The following is an 18,051-nucleotide window of genomic DNA, read 5'->3' as shown; positions in this document are numbered from 1 at the left end:
AGGTACGTCACAAGATTTTTTTTTAGACATATAATCAGTTGAAATGGAGGAAAAAAAACATTGCTACAATTTTCAAAAATATCAGCAAAAGCTGTAAATACAATCATTTCAAACTGTGCTGCACTAAATCCAGTTAAATGGGACTAAATTTGCTCTCTTCATAATGACACATACAGTCGGTCAATGTTCTAAAAGCATTGAAGATATACATGATGTGTCAATAAAGGCATTTTGTATTGCATTGTGACAATTTATCACGATAATATGTCTTGTCATATTGTGCATATTGAAGCATGTACCTGGTATGCGTGAGCAGCGCTGATTGGAGTAACCTGGGCGGCAGCACCAATAGGAGTTGGCTGACCGACAGGCATGGACTGTGGGGGTAAGACTGGTTTGAGAGGGACTGAACCAGAACCTCCTCCAGGGGCAACTAAACAGGGAAACACAACAGAACTACTGCTAGGCCTAATTCACAAATACTGCCTCTGTGTGGCTTGAGTGAGATGGCAGTCAAGTCAAGCCAAGAGACTTTTGTCATTCCATCTATGTACAAGTACACAGTGGAGTGAAATTATGTTCCTCCAGGAACATCAAGGTGCAACATGGAACAAAAAGCACAAAGTGCAAAGACATTGTGTGCAAACAAAAAAAATTAAGCTAGAAATAATATAATAAAGATGATAAATTAAACAGACATTAGACACAGTAAACAGACAGGACCGTGCAGCACCGACACAGCACTCATTTCTGGACATGAGGTAGTGAGAATAAGGTGCAGAGATATTTAACATGCTGTGATCTGTGAGCCACGCAGTCAGGTAACATACATAAACACAGCAGTTACTGAGGTAGTAAAACTTGAGTAAACAGTGTAAACACAGTGTTAGCAGCAATGTTCCAGATAGTGCAAGTACAGCATCAAAAGAGGTGTGTGTGTGTAAAAAGAGGTGTCCAGTGAAAAAAGTCCATGTGAGGGGTGGATGGGGTCGTCCACAATGCTAGTGGCTTTCCGGATACAACGCGTGGTGTAGATGTCCATGATGAGAGTAGAGAGACCCCAATGATCTTCTCAACTGTCCTCACTATACGCTGTAGTGGCTTGCGGTCTGAGGCGGACAGTGCCAATTCCCAGTGTGAGCGCTACAGCTCGAATGCGCTGGCTTTTCACACATACAGTGTGATAGTTATTTAGACATTCTTTCCCAGATGGATAGATGGTCATACCAGTCGATCTGCTCAATAATTATATCATTTATGTGCAAAAGTGCACAGTATATTTGTTTATCCTTGACAGCATTATGACTTGTGATTATGAAAAAATGTCAAGCTTGGTAAACCAACCTGGAAATCTGTTCGCAGCACAGAGTCTTTAACCAATATTTCATCTCAAGTTAAATTAAACTGTGAAAAAGGAGTGTTTTTTTAAACTGTATATGGCTTTCTGTTTAATGCTTATTTCATTTTGCTGTGTGAGGCATGCGAAAAAAAATCTCTAAATACCGCACCACTTCAGTGCCTGTGTGAAAATGCTGACCATTTAACATGGGCTCCAAAATTAAAAGCAAGACCTTGAAATGAAAAGATCAGGCCTTACAAACCACAAGCATGCAACATATGGTCTAGAACAGTGGTTTTCAACCTGTGGGCTGTGAGATACTGCTAAGAGGCTGTTAGCAGTCATTACTTAACTTATTACAATATGCAGACATTTAACCAAACTATTTATTTAAAATATGACAAATATTAATGTTCTGATAAATATTTGCAAAAAATGAAACATCAGAAATACCTGAATATTTTGGTTAAGCTCTAACAAATGCATAACTGATGTAATGGACATGGGCATATATGCTTATACTTGCGATACAAGTCAGTATAAATATTTTCCTTTTTTGATTGTTTCTCTATGTTGAGTACTTTGTTATATTTGCATGTATTCAAAATAACCAGGCTGGTTAAATCTTTCTGTGGGCTGTTAAAACTTTTGTGGTTGGTTGTTGCTGGTTGGGAAACCCTGGTTTAAAAGATCAGGCTAAAGCCCATTTCAATTACAGACTGAAGTCTTTATCTGGCGTTTATCTGTGCACTCTCAACACTCTGATGAAAATCTGTTTACATGCTGACTACAAGTAATCAGATCCAAAATTACACACATGTGTTGAGAAACACTTAGTGTAGACATTACAATGACAACCAGCATCACATGAGTGCAGTCAGAGTGAGATGAGCAGCAGTGAGCAGTGCTTGTGTTAATGACTTTAAAATGATGTCAGACTCAGGAAAACGTCCTTCACATGTCCTTATTAAAGAAGGCTGAGAGAAAGACGTCGTGTTCTGAGACACATAAGCTCGACGTCCATCCCACCGCCGTCTTTTAAAGAACAGAGCATAAACTTTGTCTCTTCTGCAGACCAGTTTCTACTCAGCAATGTTGAACGGTATAAACTTGCACTATGACGAGACGCACATGCAGAACGTACTTAAACTTTCAGATTGGGAATGTAATTGGACACAAGCTTTTACAAGGAAATTATTCTTCTATTTAATGTATTATTTACAGGATTACCCACCTCATTCAATCAGATAGAAACCGTATTCCGAATGGCCTCAATTGGACTAGACTATTTTGACTGAGGTATTTACATGGGCATATTTTATTCAGACTGAGCTATTAGTCAGATTATTAATGGATTCTTAGGCTGGATGTAAACATGGCTACTGTGTGATTACAGCAGTCTTGTACATCTACTGTATGCCACACTGCATGAGAGGCTGCAAATAAAATTTTGGCCAAACAGTGTACACTGAGTTATGCTGCATGTCGGATTACTAGACAAAGACAGATTTTCAATGCATGAAAATGACAGCATTCTGCATGCGTTTACTTGTTTTTTTTGCCCAAAATATAGCCGCAGTGTCAAAACAAACCCTTGCCATAATATAGGGGCAGGCATTTCAGCATTACAATACACAAACAAGACAATCTTTTGTATGGATAAACAAAACAAACTTTCGCATTCATTTACTGCAGGTGCTCTGTAGCTGACAATTTCGATTTAGTGAATTATATTTGTGTTTTATGAGTTTGCATATGCAAATAACTGGATTGTTTCTTACCTGGGAGCGCAATGCCACGGACGAGCACCATGTGAAACGGATCCTGGCTGTAGTCTGGATGAGCAGATTCTGATGGTGCTCCGACCGGGGAAGCTCGCTCAAACAGAGCTCGAAGTGCTGGAAGTTTCCGTGGGGAAACCACAGAGAAATGGATCCCCCTCTGCAGCAGGATTACATATCAGTTACAAACAGATAAAGAGATGCAGACAGATAGTCAGGCTTATTAATCTCAGCACAAACTCTTAACTGAAAAGGCTGTATGTGTGTTCTGTATGTATGTATGTCTGTCTGTGTACTCAACTAGATGTATTGTTTTTGCTACTGTGCATTTCAGGAGATACACTATATAGCCAAAGGTATTCCATCACCTAACCAAATCATTGAATTCAGATGTTACAATCACTTCCCTTAGTTCCAGTGAAAGGAACTCTTAATGCTTCAGCAGACCAAGAGATTTTGGACAGTGTCATGCTCCCAACTTTGTGGGAACAGTTTGGGGGCGGCCCCTTCCTTTTCCAACTTAACTGCGCACCAGTACACAAAGCAAGGTCCATAAAGACATGGATGAGCAAGTGTGGAAGAACTTGACTGTCCTGATTTCAACCCAATACAACACCTTTGGGATGAATTAGAGCGGAGACTGTGACCCAGGCCTTCTAGTTCAACATCAGTGCCTGACCTCACAAATGGACTACTGGAAGAATGGTCATAAAATCCTATAAACACACTCCTAAACCTTGTGGAAAGCCTTCCCAGAAAAGTTTAAGCTGTTATAGCTGCAAAGGGTGGGCCGACATCAAATTAAACCCTATGGATAAAGAATGGGATGTCACTCAAATTCATATACGTGTGAAGGCAGACAAGTGATTACTTTCGGCAATATAGTGTGTTATGTACATTTTAAGATATTACATTGTATTTTTAATGAAATTTTATTTTAGGATGGCTCTTAACATCTTGCCACAGATGAAAATTTGCCTTTTTGGCCTCATTCATGGTTCTGTTGATACTGTTTATTAATAGACACTGTGCCTATACGCACTTATGTGCATACAAGTGTTAATACCTTTACATAAAAGAAACTGCAGTTACAGCAGAAAAGTCTACAAAATGTACAAAAAGACAATAAACATAACACAGATGGAACAAATGCGTGCTATGATGTATGTGAATACAATAGAAATTGAGTTACTCCTTAATAAGATTTAAAAAATGAGCGAATATCACACCCAATTAATTTGCAAGAGATGCAAAGTGGTACATATACTGATCAGGCATAACATTATGACCATTATGATCCTTGTTTCTACGCTCATTGTCCATTTTATCAGTAATTTTATGGAAGGTTCTTCATATTATATCACTTAAAATGCAACACTAAGTCATGTGTTTTGGTCCACCTCTAAAACATTTTCTGATTTTTGGATTTTTGATGAGCTCACCGTGTACCAGCAGGCAAAATATTACTAACCAACAACATCATGTCTCATCTCACCCTCACACTTCTACTCATTTCACATTTTCAAATCTAGTGTGCCAGACTGCTGTGTCCGATTACACAGTCCAATTACTTCACGTTTGTTCTGTTGTAAGTACGCTGGTGCAGTATGGCTGCCGCTTTACATAGGCATTTATTTTGTTTTGAATTGTTTGTGTGTATATTTTGATTGTCCCCTGCTGGCTGAGGAGCCATCATTCCACCGAGACAGCAGCTGAGGGTGATTTTCCAACCGTGGCTCATGGGCTTCTTGGACTGGCTGTTTGGTTGATGCTTCATCTCAGCTATGATGCGGCCTGGACCAGCTGCTTGAGTGATTCTGTATTGCGGCCATCAGGCTTCCTGAACCGGGGACCTGATTGACATGACATCGCAGATATGTCTGGACTGGCTGCTAGGTTGATGCTGCACTGTACTTGTGGGGTTGCCCGGACCGGCAGCGTTTGGCTGCATGAGCAGCACTATGCCGCAACTACAAGGCCCTTCGGGCCCGCTGCCTAAGCGACACTACATCGCAGCTATGCGGCTGCCTGGGCCAGCCAGTCGGGTGACGCCGCACTACAGATATGAGGTTGCGTGGGCTGGTGGTGTTTGGCTGCAGGAAAATGCTCTCTTCTTGGCTAAGGACGTTTTCAGCCTTCAAGACTTCCTAGGCTAGCTGCCTGTGTGATGCACCATGAGAACTCCCCCACGGCTAAGAACTCTTTATGGGCTAGCTAACCAACTCTATACTGGGGGCATTGTAATCCCCCTTCACTAGCTGTTGGAAATGTAGAGTTGTGTGTGTGTGTGTGTGTGTGTGTTCTGTGTTGTTTTATTTATTGTTGACTGTATTTTGTTACTTGCTGATCTATTCACCCTTGGGGTTCTGAAAGGCACTATATAAACTGAAATTATTATTATTGTTATTATTATTATTATTAGGTTTTTTTATTACTACTACATATCATTAATTTTTATCAATTTTTAAAAATCGATGGAGTTCCCATTTAAGACAGAGGCAGGAGGAAAGCTAAGAGCGATGGATGGGTATGGATTTCTGTCACAGCTGACAGAAGTACTCACGTCTCGTATGATCTGGACGAGGCTGTCTGTGGTGCAGCCAGTGTAACTGACACTCTCCACAGCAGGCAGCAGGTACGGAGGAGAGTTACACAGCAGCACACAAACCTTATGAGTCTGACCGCTGTGAAGACAGAGGAACGAGAGTGTCCATTTGGGTTTCATCTCAGGAAAATGAAAGCTGTGACGGTGCTTTTCTAAAGTGTACTGGAGATACTGTACTTTTTATTGTATATTATATGCTATATAGTACAATAGAGCTCAGGGAAATTACTCACATTTGCTCCCTCATTTTCTTAAAGTCGTCGAAAAGCTGCAGAGCCACAGATAGGCCTTCAGCTATTAAACTACAGCTCTCTGCTCCACCGCCCATGAACCTGAGGACAGAGCACAGCAATACTACAAATCCCAGCAGCACTAAGGACAAACGCCGACCATGCAGTTAGGAAGTGTTTTTAAGTACCTTAATATGCTCAGACAACTATATTATGATGCATTGTGACCTAACTTATCAGGATAACAGTAAATATTGTCAGACTGGCCGGCCATACAGTCAAGTCAATGTTAATTATACAGCGCTTTTCACAAGAGGCATCGTGACAAAGCAGCTTTAAAGAAAAATCTGAACTCCTTAACAGCAAGAGGAAGAAACCTAGAGACAAACTAAGACTAAAAAACAGGGGAACCTATCCTCCTCTGGTCAACACCAGATAGCAAACAATAATACTATAGCAAAATGAACAGAGAATAAGGTTTGACTATTTAGTATAAGATACATAAAAGGAGAAAAGCAGGAGGAGCAATAGCTATGAATAAATAAGTCATAGGCATGTCATGAAAATCACTGTAGTGGTTGACTTAAGCTTGGAATTTCGAACCTTGGACTAAAAAAAAAAACACCCACCTCAACTGGGAATTCCTACTAAGAAGTGGTGGTCAGTTGGTCAGTGAGAACAGGTTTAGTTCATTGTTAGATAACACCATGCAGGTACACTTGCCTTAAATACAACTACGCTGCAACAACCAGAGTTCCTAAGATTTACTAACCATAGTTTTTTGTCATGAATATTTTTATATTTTTAATGATGGACATATAGGCTAGGTCGTAAGTTCACCAGCGGCAGCTGTTTTAAATTTTGCTAGCCAGTTAACATTGCTGTCTAAATCAATAGCTACTGTATCATGGCCAAAGTTAGTAAATACTACTACTTACTAAGAGAGTGCTAACACACACACACACACACACACACACACACACACACAGAATATATTTGCTATGTCGGAACATGATCGTTTTAACACTTGCTCATATTAAGGACTCACTGAATGCTGTCAATCCACGACACAAACTCGAAAGCCGAGCTGGTAGGAGCATGGCACTGGACATATGATTCTGGAGCACAGTCCACTGTGTTAAACACCACCAGTCCATACTGTGTCCCACCATACTGAGGAAGAGAACAGACAGAGCTTGACCAATTCACAGTCACTGTAGCAGTGAAGTTTCTAAACAGAAATGATTTTAAATAATCCCCAACTTACATCTCCTCCAAAGTCTGTTTCAGCAGGCGGACCCCCATTGAAGTACCTGAAGTTAAGAACATCAACAAGCCAGTAAAATACTGCACAACTGGAACAAAGTTTGCACAAAACTTGTCAATGGAACTCACTCAATGGCTGGCAATATGTAGTTCTTCCGCAGGGATTCAAAGTATGGCCCGAGGTTTGCTGTCCCCTCTATAACGAACACCACATCGGAGACCTGGTTGGCCCCAATTTTGGGAGCAGCATCCATATGGGTCACCATAGTTCTGGAAAATGAAAGGTCAGAACTATTTAAAATGCATCTCTATCAAAATAGTAATCTTAAGTAAGGTTGTAATGATATCGATACAGTATAAAAAATTGAATTCCAGTGTATGGAAATGTAAAACTACATTGCCAAAAAATTTCTCTCTCCTGAATTCCTTTCATTTACCTTCTTTTGTGGAAACCACTGTAGTGGGCAGTATGGCCAAAAATTTTCTATCATGGTCTATGTATATATTTCAAATAAAACAGATTTTGATTAACCAGCCATCTGTGTGCTATGACTGAGCCTTTCGTAGCAATATTATAGAAGCTGGATTGAAAAGGGTTTGTGAAATTCACACCACAACATCTTTAAAAGTTATTCAGTAAATTTACTTGAAATTTACTAGTTTTTATATATATATATATATATATATATATATATATATATATATATATATATATATATTACTCTATAATTAAATAATTTTTGAAGATTTCTTTACAGTGGTGGTGATAGGAACCAGGGGTCCTGATGTTCACAACACAAATATTCACACCATGACATCTTAATTTACTATCCAAAACCACCAGTGAACCTACACGTGTCTTCTACGTTCTTAAATATAATGTTCATGATGGCAAAATAGTGATCAATCTATAAAAATAATTTACTTTGGGAACTATTTTGCCTTTGAACACCCTTTTTGCATCTGTCCTCTATGCATAGATTAAAATAGAATAATAATATTATTAATAGAATAATAATAAAATAGATTAGAATAGATTAAACCCAAACATTAAATACATGTCAGACCCAAACATTAAATACATGTCAGACCCAAACATTGTCACAAAACTATTGTAATAAAACATCTCAGATATCAGGCAGCACATTCATAATCACGTCATGTAATAACTTCCTGTGAGGGAGCTTTGGAGGTGGACGCCTGGTTCCTATCACCACCACTGTGAACAGGAAAATGAATAGTACATTTGAAGTATGAAATAGTTATGAACAGACAGCCTGATGTCTGAGACACTGTCTCACAAAAGTTTGGGAAAATTATTTTTGCAAGACAAAGTTTTGGTCTAAAATGTATTGTAATCAATTCATGGTTGAGAGATCCATGAAGGGTGTTCTAAAGCAAAATAGTCTTTTCAGATTTACCACTAATTTATTATCATCATCATCCATTGCCATCAACATTACATATATAAACTCAGAAGACACGTGTAGGGTCACTGGTAGCTTTGGATGCAAAATAAAATGGCTAAATTTGCACTGTAGACATAAATAGTGAAAAACTGGGGGAATTTCCCTTTAATAAGCCAGCTGTGGATGAATGGCACAGTGAGATAATGTAGCTAAAGTAACAAGACGCATTTCCAAAGCACCCGTGAAAAATGAAAGCACGTGTATTTTAAAGAAAACCCCATATTCTGCATTTTCCACTGAGCTAACGTTACATGAAACATGACCCCTGGACTTGGCTAGCCTAACGTTAGCTTGCAGGCTAAAACGGTGAGCTGTGAGTGTTCGTTAACTATAAAAGCTACACACGACAGTGTTAAACTTCTACTACGCTTTACACGTAAATATATCGTAAAATAAATCACGTGAAAATCATTTAAACTCATTATTCTGCTTTGAAGCTAGTTAGCTTCCTATTCTCCAGTTTCTTGTTCTAATTTCCCCGTTCCACCTTAAATGGTGCAACAGTTCCATTCTGGCGCATCAGGCTGTATGTATGTGATGCATGCAACTGCTGCACCATTTAAGGTGGAACGGAGATATCCAAAAAGTACCTGAGCTTCGTGAATGTTCCGTAGCTTACCCGGGGCTTTTATTCACACCGCACCAGAAACCAGCGGCTTAATCAAGTCTTCAGATTCAGATGTAAGTTTTAATCACACTTTCAGAAATTCAGTCTTCATATTTTATCACATATTTTGCGACATGTTCCACGCGCGATGACAACAAATATCCAGATTTACGGCTCGGCTATCGACACAGTGGACTGGTAGAAGAAAAAGACGGTCAGGGATGGAGAGTCGACAACCGAGCGATTCGATGAAAATCAATGCTGTGTTTATTTACATGATCAGAAATGAAGCAAATAATTAATAAAATTAACTAAATTGTAAGAATTCATGTCTTTTCCTCCCGTTCATTTTAATGGGATGAAGTTATACTAACATTAATTATATTACAATACGAGGTAGATCCAAATTCTAGAGATATTTGTCCAAATTCTAATTATTACATGTTCAGATTAAAAACCAGAAAAATGTAATAAATTTTCACAGAAAACAATGGTGTAAAATATATTTTAAAAGTATTTATCCGATACTTTTTGCAATGTATGAAAATGACCAAAAATGTAGCTGTTAAATATGTTTTTAAATGCATTTATTTGTATTTGTTATTACATTTTTCAATGTTATGCAGTTTTAACAAAAGCCACAGATATAACTAAATATACATGAAGCAGCTAAATGGTACTGACTGCTGTGACCTGCACTGTACTTTGCATTAACTATGCAGCGTCTGCAGTGAGACACTCACACACAATGTACTTCACAGAAACAAGATACCAAATCACAACTGCATTTTCACAGAGTATCAATACCTACAACACTTGCCTTTGACATGTTAAAGGTTCATTTGATCATATTTAAAATTAAAATATTGGAATACAGTATATGTTAATGTATGGTACATAGGCTATCATAAAATATGTACAATACATGTTAAGGATATGTGGAAAACAAATATGTGTATTTGAGTAAATGCGCTGGAGAAGTCAAAAAACATGACCCTCACAGTGCTGGCTGGCTTATCCAGGTGAGTGTATACTTGGTTGAGCAGGTAGATGATGACGTCTTCAACTCCCATACATATATATACATCCATCCATCCATTTTCTAAGCCGCTTCTCCGTCAGGGTCGCGGGGGGTTGCTGGAGCCTATCCCAGCAGTCTTCGGGCGGAGGGCAGGATACACCCTGGACAGGTCGCCAGTCCATCGCAGGGCAGACAGACAGACACAGACAGACAGTCACTCACACCTAGGGGCAATTTAGCATGCCCAATCGGCCTGACTGCATGTCTTTGGACTGTGGGAGGAAACCCACGCAGACATGGGGAGAACATATAAACTCCACACAGAGAGGACCCTGGCCGCCCGGCCGGAGAATCAAACCCAAGCCCTCCTCACTGTGAAATGCCTGAGTGTAGTACTGGGGTGGAACACACACACACACACACACACACACACACACACACACACACACGCACACACACACGCACACACATGCATACACACACACACACGCATGCATACCAAAGCTAAAATGGAAAAAGGAAACATTTTGACATCTTTCTTTACAAATATATTTGAACGGAAGAAAAATTATTATCATTTTTAAAATACTCCAGTAGTGCTTCACTGAATAGAATTCAGGTTAAGATATTGTTTTACGTCCTAATATAGGCCAGGAATAACCTATCAGTCATATTTTAGCCACAAGCTAACATTCTGATTCAGGCCTGCTGAGGCTGTGGAGGAACTGTAGACGCTCTATCTGAGAGTAATTCACTCAGTGAACAGCAGAGGTCAGCAGTGTCACACTAAACCAAAGAGCTGCTTTGTGTTTGTAGAAATGCTCTGAAACTGAGTTTGAGCTTCTCTCCGTTTATATTTATGTGTCTAATTGATTCATTATTAATTTCTTTTAAATAATTAGAATCAACAAGGTACAAAAGCTGCAGACAGCGTTTCTTCTGGAATCAAGGCCATTAACAGTTACAGCCTCTCCTCTTCTGGGAAGGCTTTACACTAGATGTTGGAACATTGTTGTGAGGATTTGATTGAGCATTAGTGAGGTCAGGTACTGATGTTGGGTGGTCAGTTCTGGATCACTCCAACTCATCCAGAAGATACTGGATGGAGCTCCATCACTCCAGAGAACACAGTCCCACAGCTCTACAGCCCAATGCTGGGGGGCTTTATACCCCTCTAGCCCACTTACTTGGGTCATTCTCCATTTGGACTGTGAATTCGGGTTTATATAATAAAAAAAAAAAATTCTCTTTCATCCCAAAACTAAATAATCTCCCGTTATCATATATGCAGAAAGAAGAGCTTCATTCCAAACACATTTTACAGTCACTGGTGTTGTATGAATATGGTGTAACACCAGTGACGGTGACTCCAGTGACTTTCTGGTTAAAACTGAGGATTTTTTAAATTGGCTGCAACTATTTATAATCAGTAATAAAATGATTTGTGACATTATTTTAACTAAATTTTAACTACCCAGTCATTAAAGCATGTAACCCGGTGACACATAGAAGTTCTGAGCTGCGTGATAAACAAAATTATTAATAAATGAATGAAATATAGTGAGTGAGAGTGACTAGATTTCTCGTGCCTTGAGATGCTTCTTCTCTAATGAGCCTCGACCCAATGAAGCAGTTTAATAGAGCTGAACACTCTGTGTTAAAATGCAAGAGTCCTAATAAGAGTCACCAGTGACCAAAATCTCTATGAAATATGAATGTTTAAAATAAAATACATATTTTTAAAGGTATTATAATGTTACTGATATAAAAGGTAAACATTAAGGTGTTTTATACAAATTCCAAATTTAAACCTCTTAAAAATGTGGTTTTATAGTAAAACTGAATGAAAGTTGGTTTTGTGATGAGCTGTTTTACAAACGCAGAGCGACTATGATCCAGGATAAATCATGAAAAATCTGAGAGTAATAAGGAAAAAGTGTTACTAGATCAACTGTGTAAATGTACATACTGACTTTTGGAGCTGTGTCTAATATTATAAGCTTTTTAAGCCCTGCAACCTTTGTGACACAGTTTCCCACTGCAAATGGAGAGCGACCCTGTTCTGTTTTTATTATCCTTGCACTTACCATCCCAACTTTTTTGGGATAGGCTTCGTATTTTCATGGTTCATGTTTTATTATTATCTTAAACTCAGCAAATAAACCGAAACGGCTCTAAAATCAGAGAAATGCCATATTTAAAGGTATTCCTCGCAGAGGATGTGTTGCTTATTTCCTCTTAGGAAATCAACAAAGCATCTCATTTGTTTTGCATATGACTGTATTTCATCAAGCATACTTCAATTTACAAATATATTGCTGTATGTCATCATACCAAAAGGGCTCCTGTAACAGCGTAAACTGCTGAGATGCTCAGAGCTGTAGTCAGGTTAGCGTACAGAACGGTGTTTCTGGGTCTGAGGACAACCTGTTTCTTGTCCTTGTTGTTCTTGCTGTTAGAAAGTGAATAATTACTGAGTCTGGCCCCCCGGCGGTCCCACCTGCTGTCAAACCAGAGCAGCAGCGCACTGCCAGCGACTCTGCCTTCGGTCCACAGCACTGCACACGCTGATGTTTCATTCTTTCCTACAATAGAACTGACTCCCCTGCGGCCAGCGCGGCCTAACATCCGGCAAAGAGCAGCAGAGTTCATCAAACTCAGAACCTCCCAACACACAACAGTTATGAATCAATTTAGCCTTCTCTCACAGCGGCCTGCTGGCCCTGTTCTGCAGGCCCAGCAGGTGAGCTATGTGTTTCCTTGCTTCAGGAACAGTAATGGAATCTATTTTGATGGAAATTAATCATTTCCAAAACTGGAAGTGAGTTCTGGTCTTGATAGATGAGCAGGTCAACATGCCTTAGGTTTACCGTGAGTTGTAGTCCACAGTGGTGGACAGTAACTAAATAAAGTAAATGTAATTCGTTACTGTACTTAAGTAGTTTTTTCGTGTATCTGTACTTTACTGAAGTTTTTCCATTTTGGGCGACTTTCTCCTTTCACTCCACTACATTTCAAAGTCAGATATCTGACTTTTTCCTCCACTACATTTTGAGAAATCTGTTGTTCCTTTTGGTTTCTGTGTGTATAAAAACGTAACACGTCAAAATGAAAGAAGCGCAAAGCCAGAGCACCAATCAGGGCACAGCGGTCACTTTGTTCTGAGCTTGTTTTGACCTGTTGGTCATACCGACCCAGTGCAGCACACGATCCAACGTCAGTGCAGCAGCGTAAAATTTTGGGAGAGTCTGTTCAACATAAATGATGAACTAACCTAACTTTGTGTAAATAGAGCTCAATATAGAAATATGTACACACAAGCAGTCGTGACTGACGTGGCTTTTTTTCTGAATTTATGCAAACACTTTCATTTTATAGTAAATTAGTTTTTGCTAGTTTATGTTTATGAACAGAGACCTACAGATCAACATAGTAAAGGAAACTCATTTGTGATCCTGAGTTTAAAGCAAGTTTTTATTAAACTTAAACTTGGAACTAAGTTGCAAATAAATCTTAAACTGAAACTTTGCTTGTTTGTAAAAGTGATTTCAGAGCCACTCGGTTCTCCCTGATGGAAACTGTTTACCTTCAGTGTTTTGTGCTTATGATCATTTTAATAGACGTCAGCGTCACTAATTAATGACGTTCTATTAAAAGACTGGTTTACCAAGAGAGACGCTGGAGGATTTTCACCTAAAATTAGTTCATGAAGCGAGTCTTGATATAAAAATGATAACAGGACATCAGAGCCATAATGAATCTTCTAGTACTTTTACTTTTGATACTTAAGTACATTTGAAGGCAAATACTTTTGTACTTTTACTCAAGTTGAGGTCTAAACTGAGGAACGTCTAATTTTACTGGAGTAATATTTTACCTTGGGTGTCTCTACTTCAACTCAAGTACATGGTTTGTGTACTTCGTCCACTACTGGTTGTACAGGACCGTTTGACACTCAGTAGCAGTTAATCACAGTCTCAACATCTCTCACATAGTTAGATCTGTTCATCTGATAAAAGAGAAATGTGAATTTTTTTCATTAATTATATTAATTAAAATGATTGGAGTCCCATTCTGCTGGCAGAATGCAGAAAGGGCTTACCCTCATTTTCAAAGTAGAACCTTTTTTCTTTAAAACATCTGTTTAAATGTGGTTCAATGTGAAAGTGCTTAAGAAGACACACTGCAAAAAATGATATCTTAGCAAGTGTAAACATCTTAAATGTAGTCAATATATCTAATATTTCTCATTATGAGACTGTCGTAAGACTATTGTGAGGTTATATAACTTATTCAAAGCAGTTTTACAAGCAGTTTTATCTCATCAATGTGCCTTGTTTCATTGGCAGATCATGTATTTGTTTTAGCATTAATTTTTGAAATAAGACACTTTCACAAGATAAATCACCTCTTATTCACCAGGATATATTTTGATTTGTCCATCTGAATTTACATGACCAAATCATAAGATAAATTATTCAGTAACTGTATGAAATAAATGTACATTTAAAAAAATTTTTTTTTTGTAAAACTCCCTCAAATGAACAGAAAATGTGTTTTTTGATGTACACATATTGCTATATGCTTACAATTTACTGCTAAAAGTTTTCATTGTATTATTTTTTAAAAATATTTTTACAGAGCAGATCACTGAGGACATGGTATCTGTTTATAATTTATAGCCCAGATTTGTGGAAAAATGGTTCTAAAATATGAAAGCTATGAAGAATATGACAAAGTGCAACCACAGGTGGTCCCAAGGAGTTGACGAGGTTAAAACATAAGTAAAAATGTACAGAAAAAAAGTGGAAGAGAGGCCTTATAATATTCTTACAACAGTCTCATAATGAGAAATATTAGATTAACTGACTACATTTAAGAAGTTTTCACTTGTTAAGACATTATTTTTTGCAGTGTAGGAACAGGGGTCATGATGTCTACACTACAAATACAACCATTTTATTTGCTATTGATACATCAATACCATTTTTTTCAGACAGAGTACGAATACATTTTTAGTACTCACCAATACAAAGTACGATACCATGCTGAATTACCTACTTAGAATTAGGCAGTTGTTATTGTAAATGAGTGCAATGCACCTCAACAGTTAATGCATTATGTTCTGGCTGATATTAAATGTGCATTAGCTAGCTGTGCTACATTAGTGACCGTGAATTGAGTAGCGCTGCTTTGGAGAACAGCGGTTTAGTTTCGCATCAGAAAGGCACAGACGTCAGCGTCACTAATTAATGACGTTCTATTAAAAGACTGGTTTATCAAGAGAGACGCTGGAGGACTTTCACCTGAAATGAGTTCAGGAAGTGAGTCTTGATATAAAAATGATAACAGGACATTAAAGTCATAATTAATCTTCTAGTACTTTTACTCTCTGTACTTAAGTTCATTTGAAGGCAAATACTTTAGTACTTTTACTGAAGTTGAGGTCTAGAGAAAGAACTTCTACTTTTACTGGAGTAATATTTTACCTTGGGTAAATCTCTACTTTAACTCAAGTACATGATTTGTGTACTTTGTCCACCTCTGCCTACGGAATGCATAAAGTGACCAACAGCTTTGTGTCTGATGGACACAGTGTCAGCAGCACTGCTATGGGTGAGCAGACCCTCGTTCACTGCCAGCCTGAGTGGTCTGTTTTTTTTTATTTTTTTTTTTATTTCAGTACAACAAGGGGGCTAAGATTTTCACTTACCTTCACACCTGTGTAAATGTGCTGTGACAATAAATGTGGTTTCACTTGACTTGATTTGACTATGAGTAAATACCTGATACCAGTACTGGTATCGATGCATCCCTATCATTAACCGTCCAAAACCACTAGTGAACTTACAGGTTTTTATATGTAATGTTAATGATGATAAAATAGTGGCAAATCAGAAAAACAATTTTTGGGGGCTTTTTTTCCCTCACAAAGCCCCACATGTACCCCTCCACATGAAAAAGAAATACATTTTAGGCCAAAACCATCTTGTAAAAAAATGTCTGAGACATCAAACAGTGAATTCATAACAATTTCATGTAGTAACTTTCTGTGAAGAAGCTTTTAGAGGTGGACATCTGGTTCCTATCACCACCACTGTGAAGAGGTCTGAGTTGGTCAGTTTCTCTAGAGCAGAGCATTTCATACCAAACCACTCTGAATGACTCTGTCCACCATTTAATTATGAAGAAATTTTGGAAAATACATTGTTTTTTTCCCCTTTAATCTGTTGTTTTGCCTTTTTGGACTGACTGATACTCTTTTTCCTTTATCTGTCGGCAAACAGAAGAAGCTCCTGCGGTGACCTCCCTCCAAATGAAATTGTCCGTCTGAATGCCTGGAGCCTGAGAACAGGCTTTATTCACAGCCATCAAGCGCAGAAGCCTAAAACGGCTCCTGTCCAGCCTCTCTGAGGAGTTTGCTTTTGTGCAGTGACACAGATTTAGAAATGGGGTCTTTTCCAGCAGCTCAGGATGAGGACACTGTCCTGCTGCTCACATAAAAATGCATTTGGAAATCTGAGGTCCTCAGGGCTCTAAAGTAGTGCATTACAGGCATTTCACTTAGTCTGAGGATTTTTCTTTTCCAAAATGTTCATTTAGGTTGTTAAACTGGCTTTTCTGTAACTTTAGTCCAATTATAGTTAACCTATAATTCACTGGGAGCCTGAATGTGCCACACCTGCGACATGCTGGTCACTTCAAATTAGTTTAGGCCTGTTTTACACAGAATACAGCATGTCATTTGAAGTGTCCCAACAGTTTAGTAAGGAACGAAATCCTCAGATTCATGTTCCAAACTATTCACTGGAGGGTGCATTAGGCAAAAGTGGGCAGCTGCCTGAGACCCCACACTGCAAAAAACTATCATAAATGTAGTTAATATATATGATATTTCTCATTATCATACTGTTGTAAGAATATAGTGAGATTATTTAACTTATTTCTTTTATCTTATGAAAGTGTTTATTCCATTGGCAGATCATGTTACTTGTTTTAGCATTTAGCAAACTTATCTTCATTGTTTCTCAAGTTAGTAATGGAATAAGATACTTTCACTAGATAAAGTCACTTACAAGTATAATATATGTACAGAAAAATGTGGAGTAACATTATATTCTTACAACAGTCTCCTAATGAGAAATATTAGATTTATTGACTACATTTAAGATGTTTTCACTTGTTAAGGTATTAAATTAAAATTAAAATACAGATAGTTATACCATATGTGCTCATGTTAAGTAACCTATTCTGAAAGTTATATAGATTTTAAAAATAGCTGTTGTTATTTGTTATGATTCCTTTCAGTCTGTTCAATGCAGCCCCACCCCTCGGTCATGTTTATAATAGACTATTCTATTTTGTTATGTAATGGCAGAACTGTGGAAAGACAGCTAAGCAAAAAGCCACATCCCATGTGTCACAAAAAAGGCCCACAGGCCAAGTCAGGCCCAAGACTCAATCCTATTCTGCCCACAAAATGATTTTAATTTTCTATTAAGATTAGTTTCACCATAAGCTGCACTGTACCGCCATAACAATGCTCTCATTCAGCCATGCATGGTTGCTTGGCAACAATACCATATGCTAAAGGAATTACATTACTTGGCGAAATACTTGTTTCTGTCAAATATTATTGTCACGGTTGGCTCCTCCCAGTCCTGTCCATGTGCTCATGTTTTGGTCTTGTAACTCCGCCCCTGATTGTATTCACCTGTCCCTCATTGTTACGT

General features: G+C 38.3%; 1 protein-coding gene across 3 annotated transcripts in view; it reads right to left on the bottom strand.

Annotated features, from left to right (window-relative positions):
- med25 (mediator complex subunit 25) overlaps positions 1-9,490 on the bottom strand; it is a 36,080-nt gene extending 26,590 nt beyond the window's left edge. For all 3 annotated transcript variants that reach the window (XM_017710362.2, XM_017710363.2, XM_017710364.2), the window contains exons 1-8: positions 9,310-9,490; positions 7,351-7,491; positions 7,223-7,268; positions 7,004-7,128; positions 5,959-6,057; positions 5,684-5,804; positions 3,121-3,280; positions 300-433 (exon numbers count right to left, since the gene is read on the bottom strand). In XM_017710362.2, coding sequence (XP_017565851.1) covers positions 300-433; positions 3,121-3,280; positions 5,684-5,804; positions 5,959-6,057; positions 7,004-7,128; positions 7,223-7,268; positions 7,351-7,487 — 822 coding nt within the window. In that variant the 5' untranslated portion in view covers positions 7,488-7,491; positions 9,310-9,490. The remainder of the gene's footprint in view (positions 1-299; positions 434-3,120; positions 3,281-5,683; positions 5,805-5,958; positions 6,058-7,003; positions 7,129-7,222; positions 7,269-7,350; positions 7,492-9,309) is intronic.
- Positions 9,491-18,051: the final 8,561 nt, after the last annotated feature.

Source organism: Pygocentrus nattereri, chromosome 14 (genome assembly GCF_015220715.1).
Source record: "Pygocentrus nattereri isolate fPygNat1 chromosome 14, fPygNat1.pri, whole genome shotgun sequence".
Taxonomy (NCBI): Eukaryota; Metazoa; Chordata; class Actinopteri; order Characiformes; family Serrasalmidae; genus Pygocentrus; species Pygocentrus nattereri.
Note: the sequence above shows the minus strand (reverse complement) of the source record. Positions and strands in the feature narration are given on the sequence as shown.